This window comes from Hydra vulgaris, chromosome 12 (genome assembly GCF_038396675.1).
Source record: "Hydra vulgaris chromosome 12, alternate assembly HydraT2T_AEP".
Classification (NCBI taxonomy): Eukaryota; Metazoa; Cnidaria; class Hydrozoa; order Anthoathecata; family Hydridae; genus Hydra; species Hydra vulgaris.
The window spans coordinates 81721086-81738127 of record NC_088931.1 but is presented as its reverse complement, the minus strand read 5'-3'; the positions used below and the strand labels follow the sequence as shown (position 1 = coordinate 81738127).

The window sequence follows — 17042 nt, the reverse complement described above, 5'->3', positions numbered from 1 at the left end:
CCCATTGTTAATTTTGTTAAATTGTTCATTATCACCTCTGAATGCTAAACCTTTTACACTGAGAAATTTAATTACTTTAACAATTCGATGAAGAACAGCTTTCCAGTAATTCATTTCATCAGTCACTTGTGTTGCCAATTGAGTGTCAATTCTACCTACATCACTTTGTAATGTAATAAAACTTAATGTATTATTTTTATGTGCCAAAGAATTTTCATGCCTGGAAATAAGTAAATGTCCATTTTTCCAATCATTAAATCCAGCATCTCCCAGTTGAGTACTGCATCCAAATAATTTGCATGGAGCACAAAATAATACAAATTTTGAAATTGAATAAACAAGCCATTTCCGTGAAACATTTTCTCAACAACTGATTGATCTGAAGAAGACGCAGTACATTGAATAGAAGTAGAATTACTAGAACAATTATTAGTAATAGTTATATCATTTGAAGATTCTAGTTTATTATCTTCAACACAACTTGGGGTAATGTTATTTATTTGTTTGAAAAAATTATTTAACCTAGGTATTTTACTAAGTAAAATCACTTCTTTTTCTTTTTTAAAAGTTACACGCTTTCTCGCTTGGGCTCCACTAATATGTCGTTTCTGATCCATTTTTACATAAATATCGAACACTAAACTATATATAAAACGCACTACTCGCACTAAAGTAAAACCTTTATAATTTAAATTTACAAGTTACAATAGTGTTAACAAAACATACGTTTGATCAAACTGAGGAATTTTCGATGCACGTGACGCGTGTATACGAAATACTAATACTATTTTATATTTTATAAAATCATTTAAAATATTTGAAATAAAAAAAAATATTTTAAAAAAATTTTTAACAATGGTCATAAATTGGGTAAAATAGTATAAATACTATTTTACCCAATTTATGACCATCGGCGGCGAGCTACGACAAATATAAATAAGTAAACGCACTGGCATTGTCTGCCGTCTGCGGCTCCACATATGTTACCGGAAAAATAACAATCTAAAAATAAAACGATGTTTAGAAGACCGCACGGCAAAACGCATTGATTATTACTATTTCAAATTTCCGATTTTTTTTTAATTAATAATAACATCAGGATAGTATTGTGCTTATTGTCAATAATTATTTTACAGATTGTACAATTTTTCTAGTTTAAAAAAAAAAAAAGGATAGTATGTAGTGCCCGTACCCCTAAATCCATGGTTGTGTAGGCTGAAGCCTACACTGCTTACGCCTTAATCCGGGCCTGTGCATATCCATTCTTGAGAAACAAAATAATTAACGATTTTGAGTTTTGTATTAAAACCTTTTATGAAATACTTTTAAAACAAAATGCAATGTAAATTAGGGAAGTTGTCAAAATTGGAATTGCGTCTTACTTAGTTTTTAACTGCAAAAATTAGAATTGTGTCCTCAAAGTTGGAACCTTTTATTTTATTATTGAAATATTTAAGAGCAGCCTTGGAGCAGTGGTCAGAGCGCTTGTTTTAGAAGCAAGAAATTTGCGGTTGGATGCGTGCTCGGATCACATTTTCGCGTCATTTGTAAGGAGGCGTGACCTTCTAGCCAAAAGTTCTTTTGCGGTGCTTAGTGACAGGACCGTTGGGCTTTTTTGTGTACGTAAAAAAGCAAAATAAAAAATGAATAAATACTTCTATGGCTATATTTTGCATTTTTCTGGTAAAACGTCGTATTTCCTATGTTTTAAGAGATTTTAAAAGTTATTTCTCAAAAAATGCACAAGCGCCATGAATTTAAAGCATTTTAGTGTCTTCTTTTAAAGTGATCTAACTTTGTTTTCACACAATATTGATCACAGCGGGTAAATTATACTATTGTGGATTATACTGTTTTTCGTGTTTAACGCGATGTAATTTAAAATAATAATGATAAAATTTAAAAGCAATAACATTAACTTTTCTTATACTGATAAGATAAGTTTATATTATTGCTTTTTAAATTCGATTGCATTAAATGATTGTTGCAAGCATGATATTGCAGTGATATAATAAAGTTGTCCAAAGTTTCCTTGATTGGAACTGTAACGTTTTCCTCACTTAATCAGTAATAAAATCAAACGCTCGAAGAAATAAGTCATTGGTAATTTAAAAGTAAATAGTTACAATCATAAATCTCAAAAAATACTTTATTTAGTGATTTTTAATTTATAAAATAAAAGGACGTCATAATAGTTGAAGCTTTTAAACAATATATTGTTTGTAGATTGTCTCTTTACTCGCAATTTTAATTTTTGAGATAAAAACAAATTTTAACTGATTTGGTTTGAATATACTGCGTATTTTTAAAAGAAGCTGTTTTAAATAAGGGCTCAAAGATTTTCAATTTAGAAAACCAGTTGCCTCCATTGGTACAAAATGGCCAAGTTCATTTCCAAATAAAGTAAAATCAATTCAAATTATGATCAAAAGTATTGTAGGGTTTTGTTTTTATATTAATCAAATCATAAATGTTTTTATAGTTAAGCCATCTTTGGTTAAAAAATATCCCTCTGGTGTTCAATTTTCGGCAACTTTTCCAAGCCTGATTTTTGCATCCTTTTTTCAAAACAATATAAAAACCAAGTTAAACAACTTGTCAATAAAAAATGTAATTTTTTGGAAAGTTAAAAATCATAATATTTAAAGACTGAAAAGTATGAATTATTAGAAGAAAAGTATGAATTATTAGAAGAAATTATTAGAAGAATTATTAGAAGAAAAGTATGAATTATTAAAAGTTTTTTGCTAAAAAAATTGTAACAGTAATTATATAATCTAAAACATTTTTCGCTTTGTAAAATGGATAAATGAATAAATATTTGTAAATAATGCCTTACGACAGTAGAAAAGCTTACTTTGTGTTTTTATCTGAAAAACATAAAATTATTTTCAAGAAAAAAAACTTATAAACGTTGTGAGCATATAAATTGGCAAGTAAGATGCTTATTACGGAAAAAGATTTTAGTGATATCCTAGAGCCTATAAATAATTCGCTTTTTATAGATAATTTATATTCTGACTTATCGTTTGATGAGTTTGAGAGAGGTTACAAATCTCTTAAAAGAAACAAAGCTACGGGTGCGGACGAAATAAATGGCAACATGGTCATAGATTGCTTTGAAAATTTATAATGTATTTTTTTTAAAGTCTTCAGGGCGTCTATACAGCAAGGTGTTTTCCCCGACCAGTTAAAAATAGCTAAAATTACTCCAATTTAAGAAGACGGAAAAAAATCAAATATTAGTAATTATCTCAGTTCTTTCAACCTTCTCGAAAATTTTAGAAAGAATTATATACAATAGAACATACAATTACCTTTGTCTAAATAAACTTTTATATAAAAATCAATTCGGATTTTAAAAAATTGTTCAACTAAACAAGCCATTACACAGTTCATTCGTGAAATCTCCAATTCATTTGGTAGATCACAATATACACTAGGTATTTTCATTAACCTAGCAAAAGCATTCGACACGATCGATCACAAAATTCTACTTAAAAAACTCAAAATTTACGGAATTAATGGTAAATCAATAAAATGGTATAAAAGTTACTTGACAAATATGAAACAATTTGTTTTCTATGGAGATTGTTATGATATAAAATGTGGTGTTCCACAGGGTTCTATTCTAAGCCTACTTTTGTTTTTAGTGTATATAAATGATTTAAATAAAGCTTATAACCTTATGAGTATCGTGTTTGCGGACGATACTAATTTATTTCTGTCAAACAATGACACTTATGAGCTTTTTATAAATATGAATAAAGAACTCAATCACATCTCCAATTGGTTTAAGTGCAACAAGTTAAATTTAAACATTGATAAAACAAAACAGATCCTTTTCCACTCCCTCGCAAAAAAGTGTTTTTTACCAAATAATTTACCTAAACTTTTTATTGATAAAATTGAAATAAAAAAAGGAGTCGGTCACAATATTTTCAGGCATTTACATTGATGAAAATATTACATGGAAGCAGAGGTGATTTTACGGGGGGGAAAGAGTATGTGTTGGGGGGGGGGGGGGATGTTACACCCCACCCCACCCGCACCCCCAAAGATTGTGATTTTTAAGTTATAGTCGCTTATTTTACGAATTTAATTGGCTAGTCAGTCTTTTGACACATTTTAGTCGGTTAAATTTTCGTTTTGAGGCTTTTTTTTTTTTTTTTTTCTTCAAAAGCCATTCGGCACTTTATTACCTCCCTCATTTTATTCGTAGAATCGCCTATGCTTGGAAGTATCATATCGACTTTATTTCTACAAAATTGGTCAAAAGTATTGGAATTCAATATAAGGTTAGATACTATTTAAGTAAACAAAATTTAATTCAACTCTACTACTCATTTATTCATAGCTATATAAATTATGCAAATATTGTTTGGGGAAGTACCTCTAAAAGTAAGTTACGAAATCTCTACCATTGTCAACTCTTAAGTTTGATTTTTTGTATTTTTTTTTTTTAACAATAAGTTTTATTCGTGGTTAGAGCGAGGCTAGTTGAGAATAGGGGCAAGTCAGCAGCTGTGGCGCAGAAGTCCAGAGATACATGGTTCGAAGCGAGCTCTGGAAGTTCACGCCTCTTTCGTATACCAATGGCGCGACATATTTCGCGCCATTGGTATAGGAAAGAGGCGTGAATTTCCTCGTTAAATGCTCTAGGGCGGTGCTCTGTAACAAGAGCGTTAGGACTTCTTGGGATACCTAGAACAAAAAATAAAACAAAACAAAATTTGAGCTATTAAAATACAGGGCCGACGGCACAGGTTTTGAAGTGGAGGGGCACAATTGTCAATTTTTAAAAAAATTCCTTTATATCTAGAAAATTCTAAAAAAAATTAAAAAATGTTCCTTTAGAAAAAAAGTGGGGGTGCTTAAGTACATATAAAGTACATATAGTACATATAAAGAACATATAGTACATATAAAGTACATATAGTACATATAAAGAACGATTTGTAACGATTACTAGTCAAAATGCAAATTTACTTTAATTTATCGGAGCTGTGGTGCTGTGGTTGGAGCTCTTGCACAGAATAAAGAGGTTTGAGGTTTAATTTCGTCTCTGGCCAGATAAGCAACATTGGTATGGAAGAAGGCGTGAACCTGTTTAAATTGCTCTTCCACAGTGCTATGTCATAAAACCCTTATTTCTTCTTGGAGCACCTATACAACTAAAAACAAGAAAAAGCAGTTGTTATTGATTGCGGATTGCTGTGAGAACTTTCCAAGTAAAAACTTTAAATTATTAGCTTATTGTCTATAGAAATCGTTTTGTATTTTTATTAACAAAAAAAATTTTAAGTAGAGTGGATTTTTGCGGCAATGATCTACTTTTATCCCTAAAATAAATCATCTCATTCTGAAATCGTTTTTAACATTTAACAGATTTTTCTTTTTTTCAGTATATTTATTGACATCTAACTCACAATGGACCGCTTCGTAATTTTAAACAAGCTAGATTTTAATTTCTGCATTTCATATTTTCAAATTTTTCCACATTGGGATACATTTCTAGATATATTTCTAAATTATCTGATTCTTTATTTCTCAAATAGTTCGGACATTTAAGTATACTAGCATCAAGTGTTGTTGAAATTGACGGTATTTTGTAATAAGCGCCTCGCTACTCATAAGTTTAACGTTATTTGTAATTGTTTTATCCAGGCTTGTGGAGCCGCAAGTTTTTTTCACGGCTCGGCTCCGGCTTCAAAGAAATGTCCGGCTCCCGGCTTGGCTCGGCTCCGGCTCCCGGAAATAATAAGTTAAATTTAAATTTTGAATAAAAATTAAAAATATTTAGGCTTGTTTCCCAAGTTGGATAAAAACTACACCTATTAGTTTTTATCCTACCCTCATTTTTAAAATGTGAATCCATTACTACCACATATTTATATTGTAAAAAATGATTTAGGGGCAAAAAATAAAATAAATTATTCTATCAATATTTTTGCTTTATTATCATTGTATTTCAAACCCAAAATTAAATTTCAAACAAGGCAAATGTATTCGTTATTTGTCCTAAGAAATACCAAATCACCAATAAGATCCGATGTCAAATTGCTTCTTTGGTCTGGCGTCAGAAATTTGAGTGCTGAAAACACTAGCTTAACACTAACTTGCGTCATCGGAGGCGCTGTGACAATTTGCACGATGATTGTATAATCGAAGGGAAAAACTCATTTCTTTCTAGAGGTTTTTTGCACGTCAAGGTTGCTTTTTGTTTCAAAAGGTCGTGCGCTAGTTTAGGTAGACTTCGAAGTGCGCCTTTAAATTCTCACTCCTCAATCCCAATGTTCTGAATAGATCCTTGATCAGATTGCTGACTCTTTTTTTTTCTTGCCTGCTCCATTCTCTTAAAAATTTTCTTTTTTGGAGACAAGTCTTTCATTTTCTCATCCGAACTCTCGGTAGAAAAAGTTTCACAATCTTCCTCCAATCTATGAAAACCAAACTTTTGCTTATTAATCTTTTTTTGAACCAACCAGAGATTATCCTCAGCAACTACCTAAAATTTTTAAAAAGATAACAAAATAAGTTTGCTTTAAAAAAATCTAAAATAATAAATATATTTTCAATTTCTAATCGAAGTAATCAAAAGTAAAATCTTTTAATCAAAGTTTAAAAAACGTTCTCACAAAATAAATGATGAGAAAAAATACCTGTTGTTCTTCGTTTAGAAGACATTGATAGTGTAAGTCTGCAAATACCGCTGCACAGAAAAAAGGATTACTCATTAGGATTGCTACCCTAGTTTCCATAGATTGTTTTATGGCTTTAGCAAAAACAGATTTCTTAAAATCACCCTCCATTAACTGTTCTTTTAACAGTTCCCAAACATTGAGAAAGTGTCCTGGCGTGAGATCCTCAAACTGAAAGATTTGAGTAGCAATAGCAGGTTTTTCAAGAACACTTTGTAATTCCTTTATTTGTTTCCACTGATATGGCTGCACTGCAAAACTCCCTTTCAGATATTTTCCTTCCAGCTCTTCAACAACATCACGTAATTCTAAAAGACGCTTAAGTACATTTTAAATGTATTCGACCATCTAGTTACATTGTCTATAACTGCCACCTATATTATAGAACATATTTTATTCTTGAAATATAACAAATAAACATATTTATTAGTTTGTATAAAAAATTTATACAATTACTTTAAAAGGTTTTGTATTTTTGCAAAATTCCATAGCAATTGGAGCACGACAAGCTTTTGCAACTTTACGAGTACGCTCAAGTATTACTTTGATTACCGAATCTTTCATTGCATTGGTGACAGCAAGTTGAAGGGTGTGTGCACCACAACGTTGAAGATAAATAGTGTTCATATTTTTGAAGATTTCGTCAAAGTAGCCATCATGCTGCTGTTTACAAAATTCAGAACCTTCAGTTTCACTACTTGCATCTTCAATAATCTGTTCTTCTGTAATATCATCTCCGCCTAGGGTTAGGACTATTGTAATTGTAATGAAAACAATAACAGTAACAATAGTTATTGTATTAACTTAATTTAGAAACAATAACAATACTTGTGATTTACAACTATTGTAATTCTGTAATACAATAACAATAAATATTGTATTGCAATTCATCTTTATAAAACAATAACAATATCTGAAAAAAAAAAGTATTGTAATGACCCACTGCAATAACAATAAATATTGTATTGTAATTCGTCTTTGTAATACAATAACAATTTATTGTTATTGTAATAAAAGACATTAACATTTTTATTTAAGAAGAATTATTATGTTTAACTGTTTGTATTACTAAAGTTAATTTTCATATATATTTTAAGTTCCTTTGCAGCATTAAAATCAAGAGGAAAAAATAAAAGGGCTGAATTAAATAATTTATGAATGTTATTTTTCATAATAGTAAGGCTATCATCAGACAGGCAATATTTTGTGGCCATTTAGAGCTTAAAAATACATAACAAGATAGGTGATGCGATATCTAAATATGTAAAAAATAAAATTTGCAATATATTGTAAATCCGTACATATACAATATTATTGTATTGTAATGTGTAATTGTATTTAATTTTTACAATTACAATTACAATAGTCCTAACCCTATCTCCGCCTTCATCATGATCTTCACTAGGTAGTGTTTCTATAATCTTGTTTATCTCAATTGTCTTGCCAAAATCATTCACCATTTTAATCATGTTAGACCCATTGCCAGTACTAATTCCAAGGATTTGTTCTCTTCAGATGCCAAACTTATCAAGTACGTTTTCAAGTGCATTTTGAATATCTTCAGCTTTGTGTCTGGCATGTATGTCAATGACTGCTAATGTTTTGATTAATATTTTGCCGCTAGAGAAAAATTGAGTATTGACTCCAAGAAAGCTTCGCCGATGTCTTGATGCTCCATCAACTTTTAGGAAAATTAGTTTTCCATTCAAATTGCTTCTCAAATCAGAACGCTTTTTTTCAGCTAAAGTCTGAATTTCCTGACGCATATTTTCACGACTGATCTTTATGCCAAATTTTTTTGCCAAATCTCTGGTCAAAATTTCTATTCCATCTCCGCTAAAAATGTTAAACGAAGCTCCATTTTAAAGTACTAACATATTTAAAGCTTTTTTGAAATCTTCTTTCGATATTGTTATAGCAACTTTGTTAAAAAAATTGTCAAGTATCTTTTATTTTTTTTGTCCACCAAAAGATAGAAAATCTTCATTTCTTGACTAAGTAACTTCGGATACATTTATATTCCTTTTTTGTGCGACTTTTTTCTTTTCTTGCTCATGAACAATTTTATGATGAAGTATTCCGTGGCTCTTCTTAATGTGACGTTTCATATTTGAGGTTGGTTTTTTTACTCGTTTTCCATCCATTAGCATTTTAACTTGCGCGCCACAAATTTTTTTAGTTTCATTCTCCTCAACAAGAATCTGGCAAATATATGCTTTTTCCTTTTCACTGAAGGAAAAGCATTTCAATTCATCCTCGAACATATCTTCGTTTACAACCGCGATATTTTTAGTCACATCAGTCATGTTAAATGTACATCAACAACTTTTTAAACAAAATACTAAAATGGAAAAATTAAACTTGAAAAATAATGTTGCTTTATTAGGTTTTAAAATAAGTTACCTTAACTCACCAGAAATGAGGATTATTTAAACAAAATATCGCGGAACATATTCTGATTAAAACTTTTAACTTATTAATTCTTCACTTAAATTGCAATATATAAATTTATGTTTACAAGTATTTTAATAATAACAGTGTAAAGGTTTCGCGCCAGTTTTTTTTTTACGAGTTTTTTAATTGGTTGCTGTTTTTTTAAATTACTTATAAAATGTGCGTGCATAAGAAACAGTATATCAATTACAAATAACAACTAATAAACTTGCTCGTCGGAATTTTTTTTAACAGTAATAATAATAACAATAATAATCGTAAAATGGCACCAAAAATTAAGACAAAGTTTCTCGTTACCTGAAACGTTTTATATTAAAAGAAACAATGTTTAACTTTATTTTTATCTTCTGAAGTAAGAGATCTAGCTACTAGATCTAGCTACTGCACAACAATTGCGGAGGGAGTTTGGGGTGGACAAAATTCCCACATTCCATTTTTAATATCGCCCAACTGCCGCTAATAATGAATATAATAATTAATTCTCAAAGTTAAAAACAAAACAAAAAATTTCTCTTGACTATGTTACCAATATTATATGTTACATACATTATGATTTAAAATTAAACCAACTAAATAAAGCTAATAAAAACCTATTCTAAAAACAGAAATAATAATATCAGTGTCAATAAAGCAATGTTAGCAATCGATATTATAATAATTTAAAACGATTTATTCAACAAGTTCGTTCAACAATGAGTGAATAATATTTGTCTACTATTAAAAACAACATTATATTCCATTAAAAATACAAGAGAGCCGTGAGCTGCTAGATTTTTCCGGCTCCGGCTACGGCTCCACCAAAAAACAGCGGTTCCACGGCTCCGGCTCGGCTCCACAAGCCTGGTTTTATCAACTCCAAAAACTTTATTGAAAAAGTAATACTCATCAGTTATTCCATCATTGAATTTTTTTCTAAACCCATAATACTTTCTTCTTTCTTGTTGAAAAGAAGAAATATTTTGCAAAACTACGAAGGCAAGAATAATACAATCATTCAAGTTCTTTTATGCGTATTTACAAATTGCTTCTACGACTACCGAGCGGTAATCCTATTCAATGAAAATTTCTTAAAGATAATTTATTGTTGACTTTATTAAAGATAAGTACAAGAACAACCCTGAGTAAAGGTAACTTTTGATGATAAAATGCTTCATATACTTGGAGATTTCTATAGAAGTTTATTAATTTTGATTTAAAACTAGTTTGTAACTTGTTTTAAATCAAAATTAATAAACTTAATAATTAATAACTAGCTTATTTCAATAATTTTAATTTTAATTTGTGTTTAAATTTAGTTTACAAAATTAACAGCAAAGTATTTTCTAGCCAAATAAAACAAAAGCATCTTTTACTCATTTTAATTCAAATTTATCAAAAGGTTTTATAAAATAAAAATTGTAAGTCCAAAATCATAGATCCTAAAAATCATAGGTCCTATTGTCCTAGTTTAACTTATGTTTTTGCAGGGAAAGTTGGGGCACAGTGGATCGGATTTCTTTATTTTTTAAAAAAAAAGGTTAAAATATGTATTTTATTTTTTTCAAGGCGAAAGGATTTAGATATATGTTCTTCATGATAATAAACCACTAAAACCCAAATATTTATTTTCTAACGGCTCACAGAAAGGTTTAAAGTGAGTTATGTTATGTTATTCACTGTGCCCTAGTACTGAGGCACAGTGAATAAATGAACACAGCCGTGAATTAATGATAGTGAATAGGGGCATAGCCAAATAACTTTGAGGCTAGGTAGTAAAGATGGGTAAAGACACTGTACACTATACTTTAGGCATACTTTATTTAATTAGATTAATATAAAATCGAATAATAGAGATTTTGAAATTTTAGAAGAAAAAAAAAGATTTTTATTGATAACAAAAATTTTAAAAGATTAAAATATTATTCAAATACTATTTTTTATAACTTAAAACTAATAAATTCATTTTCATTTAGTTTTTCTGTTAAAAATGCATGAATTTAATCTCTAAGATCATTAATTGGGCATAGTAAATCAACCTATTCACTGTACCCCAATTCACTGTACCCCAATTCACTGTGCCCCGCCATAACAAATTAAAATTAAGTCTAATTTCTTGGGACATGAGTGTTGTTAATAGAAAAGTTAAACTACTAAAAGGAAGCATAAATATCAATAATCGGAATAAAAAACTTCAACTTTTGAAATTATTTTAACCATGATCTCCATAAAAAACATAAGGACGGTAAAAAAATTTACTTTAGTTAGCTAAAAACAAAAATTATCTACCTAAAACCGGTAGTCAAAAGTTATGTGGTAATAACTATAAATAAAGATGGCTGATATATGAGCACATAAAATGATTACCTTATCAAGGTGAAAAAAAGTTTTAATCTTTGAGAAAATGCCACTTATTCACTGTGCGCCTTGATCCACTGTATCCCAACTTCCCCTACTGCTTAATAAAAAGTTTTCCCGTTAAACTAGCCTTGAGCATTTTTATAAATCACAGAGTAAACTGGGGTAAGAGTAAACGAAAAAAAAAAGTGAACGGTGTACCAATTTTGTTTCTTTTACGTTTATTGAAAGCTAAAACAAAAAATCTTTAAAATTGCGAAGCACTGTTTCGTAAAGAATTTTGTGCTCTATCTAAAGGTGTAAAAATTATTTTTTTTTAATTTAATTTTGCCTTAGCAAACCTCAAAAGTTTTTTTTCTAAAAAATCAACTTTAAAACTCCCAAAATTAAAATTAAATTTTACAAAACAAAAAAGGCTGTTTTGAAAGAAATTTTATGACAATCAAGTACCATGCTAAGTATAGCATTTGAATTTGTTTTTGTTTCAGTACTTATCAGTTTAGCCGATTGGGGTTTCGGCAGAACATTCGGAGATGTCACCACAATATTTGGGGAATATTTAGTATCTACAAATCAAAGTCATCTGTTTCCTCAAAATGGTATACCAGAACAAGAATGGTATCAAGGTTTCACGAAATGATGGAGTCATAAATTAAGCGTCAGAGTAGCAGGCAATATTTTGTCTCTCAGAGCTTCCTCTTGTACCGAAACAAAATAACAAGTTATTTCAATACACTTCAAAAACAATTTCTTGAAGCAAATATCAACAATAACACTGTGTGCAATTTGTGGAATTTTGACGAAATAGGATTTTCAGGCGATCAAGGTAAACAGCATATAACTTGCAGGCTTGGTGCTAAACGCCCTTTAAAATTGGTTGGTAACAACAACAAAATTAATTACACAGTCGGTAATTGTGTCAACACTACTGGTACCTTCTGCCACCATTCGTAGTTTATAAATCAGTATCATGTCTGTACCAAGACTGGTGTGTAGAAGGACCATCAAACAGCGTATTTACAACACCCAAGTTGGGTTAGATGGAAGAGAAACAATTTATTCTATGACTCACCAAAGTATTCATACCAGCAATCAAATTAATTCCAGATAATTAGTCTGGCCTACTTAAATTGAGTAGTTTAATCAATTAATCAACTAATCAAGTATTTTTTTTAAATTACAGTTTTTTGAATCAATCAAAATGCAAATAGCATTTTGATGGTGTCTTCCCCCTCCCTCTCCTCCCTCCAAAGATAGTGATTTTCAAGTTATAATTGGTTTTTCTTACGAATTTACTTGGCTAGTCGGTTATTTAACACAATTCAGTCGGGTAAGTTTTAGTTATAAGGATTTTTTTTTTTTTTTATAAGCCAGTAGGTATTTTTTAAGGATTCACTTTCTCCCCCTCCCCTCCTTCCCCTCCTCCTTCATTTTATTTGTAGAATTGCCTCTGCATAGAGCCTACTGATTTTTGTGTTCACATATCAAAGATATTGCAATGGGTTATACATCTTCAATTGAAGAAGAAATGTCCTCTTCTTTTTTTTTAAATGCCAAAGCTTGTCACCAGAAGCAACACTAACTTTTTAACTTGGTGGAGATTTCTTTGCATTCCTGCATTAAGTTTCCAGTCAGAAAAGGTTTTCAGACGGTATATTATGTCGAAAATATTTGGGAAAGAAAAATAACAAATATAGTGTCAATACAGTATACTTTGAAATAGATATCTTTATTATAATTATATGCAGCTGATTTTGTAAGGAATTATCACGTGATCATTGATACTTAAAATATACTATAATTAAACAGTATTAATAGCAAACTTTGCACTTTACGTGGATCTTAAATGTACCAAAATTTTGGCATTTTTTGAAAATATTATCATATAGTTAAATAAAAGGAATATTTTATAAAAATGAATATTTGAATTATTTTTAACAATTTAGATAGCAAGTAAAATTGTATTTAAACATTTAAAAATGTATTTGTATAGCTAGATTTACCTATAGTCTAACTAGGCTAAAAATGTTTTGGTTTGAGGGAGTTATTAAAAAATACTACTTTCATGGTTCGAATGATTGCTAAACAACAATAATCTCTCTGGACAATTGTCAACATTTTGTAAAGCTCTATTTGCACAACCATTAACGATTGCAACACTAAATTCTGCGCAAAGAAGTTCTTGAACAAATCTGTATAAAAGCCGTAGCGCAAACAACAAACAGTTTAATGCTATATATACTATATTATGGTTTTTCATTAAAAATATTTTTGAGGGCCTCAAAAATTGATTCAGCCTATGACCTCCGAGGATATAAATCCAGTCCTCTTTATTTAAAAAATACAGCAAAAATAGACACACTTGTATTTTTTAGTAACATAAACTAGATATTTTTAAAGAGCTTCAAAGTTAGCTTGAATAATAATATACGCAGCTGATTTTTTTTTTCAAAATTAAATATGTATATTGAGATTTAATAAAATCATATTGATCAAGTCCACGCATGCGGACTTTAGTTTAAGGACGAAGTTGAAATTAAAGAAAAAAACTTTTATTTTATGTTAATTTCAAACATCAATAATCTATGCAAATATACAATAATAATTATTATTAAAAATGGTTATTTTAAATTAGACTTTATAATATAATATTTTTGATTAAAAAAATCTATACATGTATGCATATATTTGTAATTTTAAAGTTATACTTATACGCATATGATTATAAATTTAAAAATATTATAGTTTGGCAAGAAATTCTTTTATTTTTAATCACTTTTGGAAACGGTTGTTTACTTTTCTCTCGAGTGAAAATATAAAATTTATATACTTTCGAATAGCCTGTATAATGCAGAGTTAAAAAATAATAATAAAAAAAATGTTATCAAAATTTTTTTTAAGATTCTGCTAAAAATAAAAGTTTTCATACCACTGCGTAACATTATAAAATGTTTTAATGAAAAAGTTTATGAAAAATATTTTTCTGGTTGTCTTTTTCAATCAATTCATAATCTTTTTTCGAACAAAAAAATTTTTTTATTAAATAACTATTATAAAAATTAGTGATATTGTAGAGACCTATTGTAGTGTCTTAAACTACATGGAGTAATGGCCAGCTTTATATATTAAAAAATTTGACAATAGTTAACTATATATACTAAAACTGTATTTTAGTAATTCTTTTCTTAATAATTTAGGGGCCCCGCTAATTGGGTTCTTGATTCTACTTGGTATAATATTTTCTGGAGCTGTTATTGTAGCTATTTCATTATACAATAAAAGGCGTGCAAGAAATCGAACTCGAAGTTTGTTGCGTAAATACACAATACGTGAACATGTTGACAATAAAGTGGTTGGTACATTACGAAATCCAATCCAACCTCCTTCAAACTCGTATATAAAAGTTAAACTTGTTTCTAAAAAACCAGCTCCACTGAAGCGTCAAAGGTTGGTTTACGATGAATCGATGGACGATAAACTGTTGTCAGAGTTTGTAAAAGATAACGAAATTCATCATCCTCATGAACGCTCCCAATCATTTGAAAAAAATCAAAACAAAGATCGATTTTTAGACAAGTTTAAAAATTCATCAAAAGGTAATGACAAAAAAAGGTTAAGTTTTAACAACGAAGATATTTCCAAAATCCAAAGTGAAAATCGTGCCGAAGGTTTCGGAAAAATTGAGATAACTCTTCAATACTCTATTTCAGAAGAACTACTAAATGTTGCGCTAATATCAGGAAAAGAAATTCATTCAGGCGATTTAGAAGATGTTTTAAAGTTTCCCGCAATATCCATTCAATTAGAAGGCAATGATGAATCAGAAGTCACTTCAAATCCTGATGATGCTCCACACCCCATGTACGATCAAGAGTTTGCATTTCCTTTAAGTGTAGATATGTTGAAAAGAGGAATATTGCGGTTTACAGTAAGGGATCTTTTATACAGTCATGATATACGAATCATTGGCTTTGTACGAATTTTTCTTCATGATTACGAATCAATTTTATTGCGAGGAGAAATTACTCCTCTTATACGTGGCAACATTATAATGTCTTTGGTAAAACAGGTTAGTTTTTTTTTTAGACTGATTAAAAAAATTAAAGTATATTGGTGTCTTAGAATAAATTTAAAAACCACTAGTAGTATGGTTTAAGACTTTTTTTTATAGAAGTTAAGTTAACCTTTTTTACTGAAATACCAAACGTTAAGTCTAACAAATTTTCTACCACAATTAACTTTGAAAATCGACTTTTTTTTAACTGATATTACAACCTCAATTAAAATGTGAAACCTTGATTTAAAAAATTTAAATCACTGTCTATATTTAAAAGAATTCTGGAAAGTGACTTTTTAAAACATTTTTTACATTTCATGGTCATTTCATAATAAAAAAGCCACAGTTTTGAAAAGCTCCTCTACCACCTCAGATAATCTTGAAATTGACACTTCGCGCAGGTTTTATAGAAAAAATAGGTTTCTAGTTGGCAAAAAATATATACGACACCCCCCTCCCTTCCATGAGAGACCTCTTCGGGATGGCCCTGATGGCATTGATTGTCAAGCTAATTTTTTTTTATATTGTTAGTTAATGATGATAGTAATGATGATAGTAGATGCAGAATATCTAGTTAGAATCCGCCCTTGAATCCTATGTATTCGTCTTTGTTAGTTAATTTATACCATTAAATGCATCCGAGGAAAAATAATTCTTTATTTTTTGCAATAGCCATAACTTTGGAATGCTTAGAAATATTGAGTTAAAATTTTGAGAAAATTTCCCTTGTTTTAAGAAAATAATAACATTTTCACATTGTTAAATAATAGTTATTTAGCAATGTGAAGTAATACATTCCTCAAAATACTTGAGCATTTTGCATTTATTATTATCAAGAATTATCAAGAGGTTTTTTAAAGCAGAGATTCGGAATCAGACCCAAATGCTCATTGGATCTGAGTACATTTGATTTGATCCGCATTTGGAATGCATTAAATATTTAGAGGCTAAATGCTTAAGTTTAGAATCTGTTTAAGATATTTACTACATATTGCAATATTCCATATATTAAAATGTTTAAAAAAATGAAATAGAATGGAAAAACAAACAGAATATAAAAATAGAACGAATGAAATAAAATGGAAAAATAAGTTAAGTTATGGAATACAGTATAGTAGATCTACTATGACAAAAAAAAAGTCTGCATATAAAGCCAGTAACATTTCTAAAGCGATTAAACAGTCGTTCTTGGGTGTAAATGAAAAAATCTGGTAAAATTTTTTTTTTTAAGTTGTAATCGTCACAACTTTTGGTATATTTTTATTAATGGTAATAAGTTCATTTCAATCGGCTGCCACATGGATACATAAAAATGTATTTTAAAAATATTAAGCAAAAAATGTTAATTCTAAAAATATTCAGTAAATATATTTTTACCGATTTCAAATTTAAATACAGCAACATGAAAAAAGCAACAACTTTTTTTTAAACCGCTAAATTATAAAATAAATCAAAAAGCAAAATAAAGTTCAATGGTGAAAAAAGGGCACAAATTA

At 29.3% G+C, this 17042-nt stretch overlaps 2 protein-coding genes across 7 annotated transcripts in view; one reads left to right on the top strand and one right to left on the bottom strand.

Annotated features, from left to right (window-relative positions):
• The window catches only part of LOC100203698 (synaptotagmin-15), a 33170-nt gene that overhangs the window by 7656 nt on the left and 8472 nt on the right, over positions 1 to 17042 (top strand). Inside the window, exons 2-3 of one of the 4 annotated variants that reach the window (XM_065814658.1) lie at positions 4223 to 4298; positions 14687 to 15558. In XM_065814658.1, the coding sequence (XP_065670730.1) occupies positions 14956 to 15558 (603 nt within the window). In that variant the 5' untranslated portion in view covers positions 4223 to 4298; positions 14687 to 14955. Of the gene's footprint in view, positions 1 to 4222; positions 4299 to 9978; positions 10283 to 14686; positions 15559 to 17042 lie in introns of those variants that run through there. The other 3 variants (XM_065814657.1, XM_065814655.1, XM_065814656.1) reach the window with 3 other exon arrangements.
• LOC136089059 (uncharacterized) lies at positions 5942 to 9219 on the bottom strand. 3 transcript variants are annotated; one of them, XM_065814660.1, is made up of 4 exons: positions 9115 to 9217; positions 7158 to 9042; positions 6663 to 7075; positions 5942 to 6508 (listed from the first exon to the last, which is right to left on the bottom strand). In XM_065814660.1, exons 3-4 carry the CDS (start codon positions 6810 to 6812, stop codon positions 6278 to 6280), a joined length of 381 nt encoding a protein of 126 aa, XP_065670732.1. In that variant the 5' UTR covers positions 6813 to 7075; positions 7158 to 9042; positions 9115 to 9217; the 3' UTR covers positions 5942 to 6277. The 3 variants fall into 3 exon arrangements, with proteins under 3 accessions (XP_065670732.1, XP_065670731.1, XP_065670733.1); XM_065814659.1 differs by having other exon boundaries at positions 6663 to 9042; positions 9115 to 9219; XM_065814661.1 differs by having other exon boundaries at positions 7158 to 9198.

Excerpts from the sequence above, each read along its gene's own strand:
- LOC136089059 (XM_065814659.1), bottom strand. The coding sequence starts at position 6,812 with ATGGAGGGTGATTTTAAGAAATCTGTTTTTGCTAAAGCCATAAAACAA. Across the intron at positions 6,509-6,662 it reads TTCTAAACGAAGAACAACAG|GTAGTTGCTGAGGATAATCT; the intron begins GTATTTTTTCTC and ends TAAAAATTTTAG.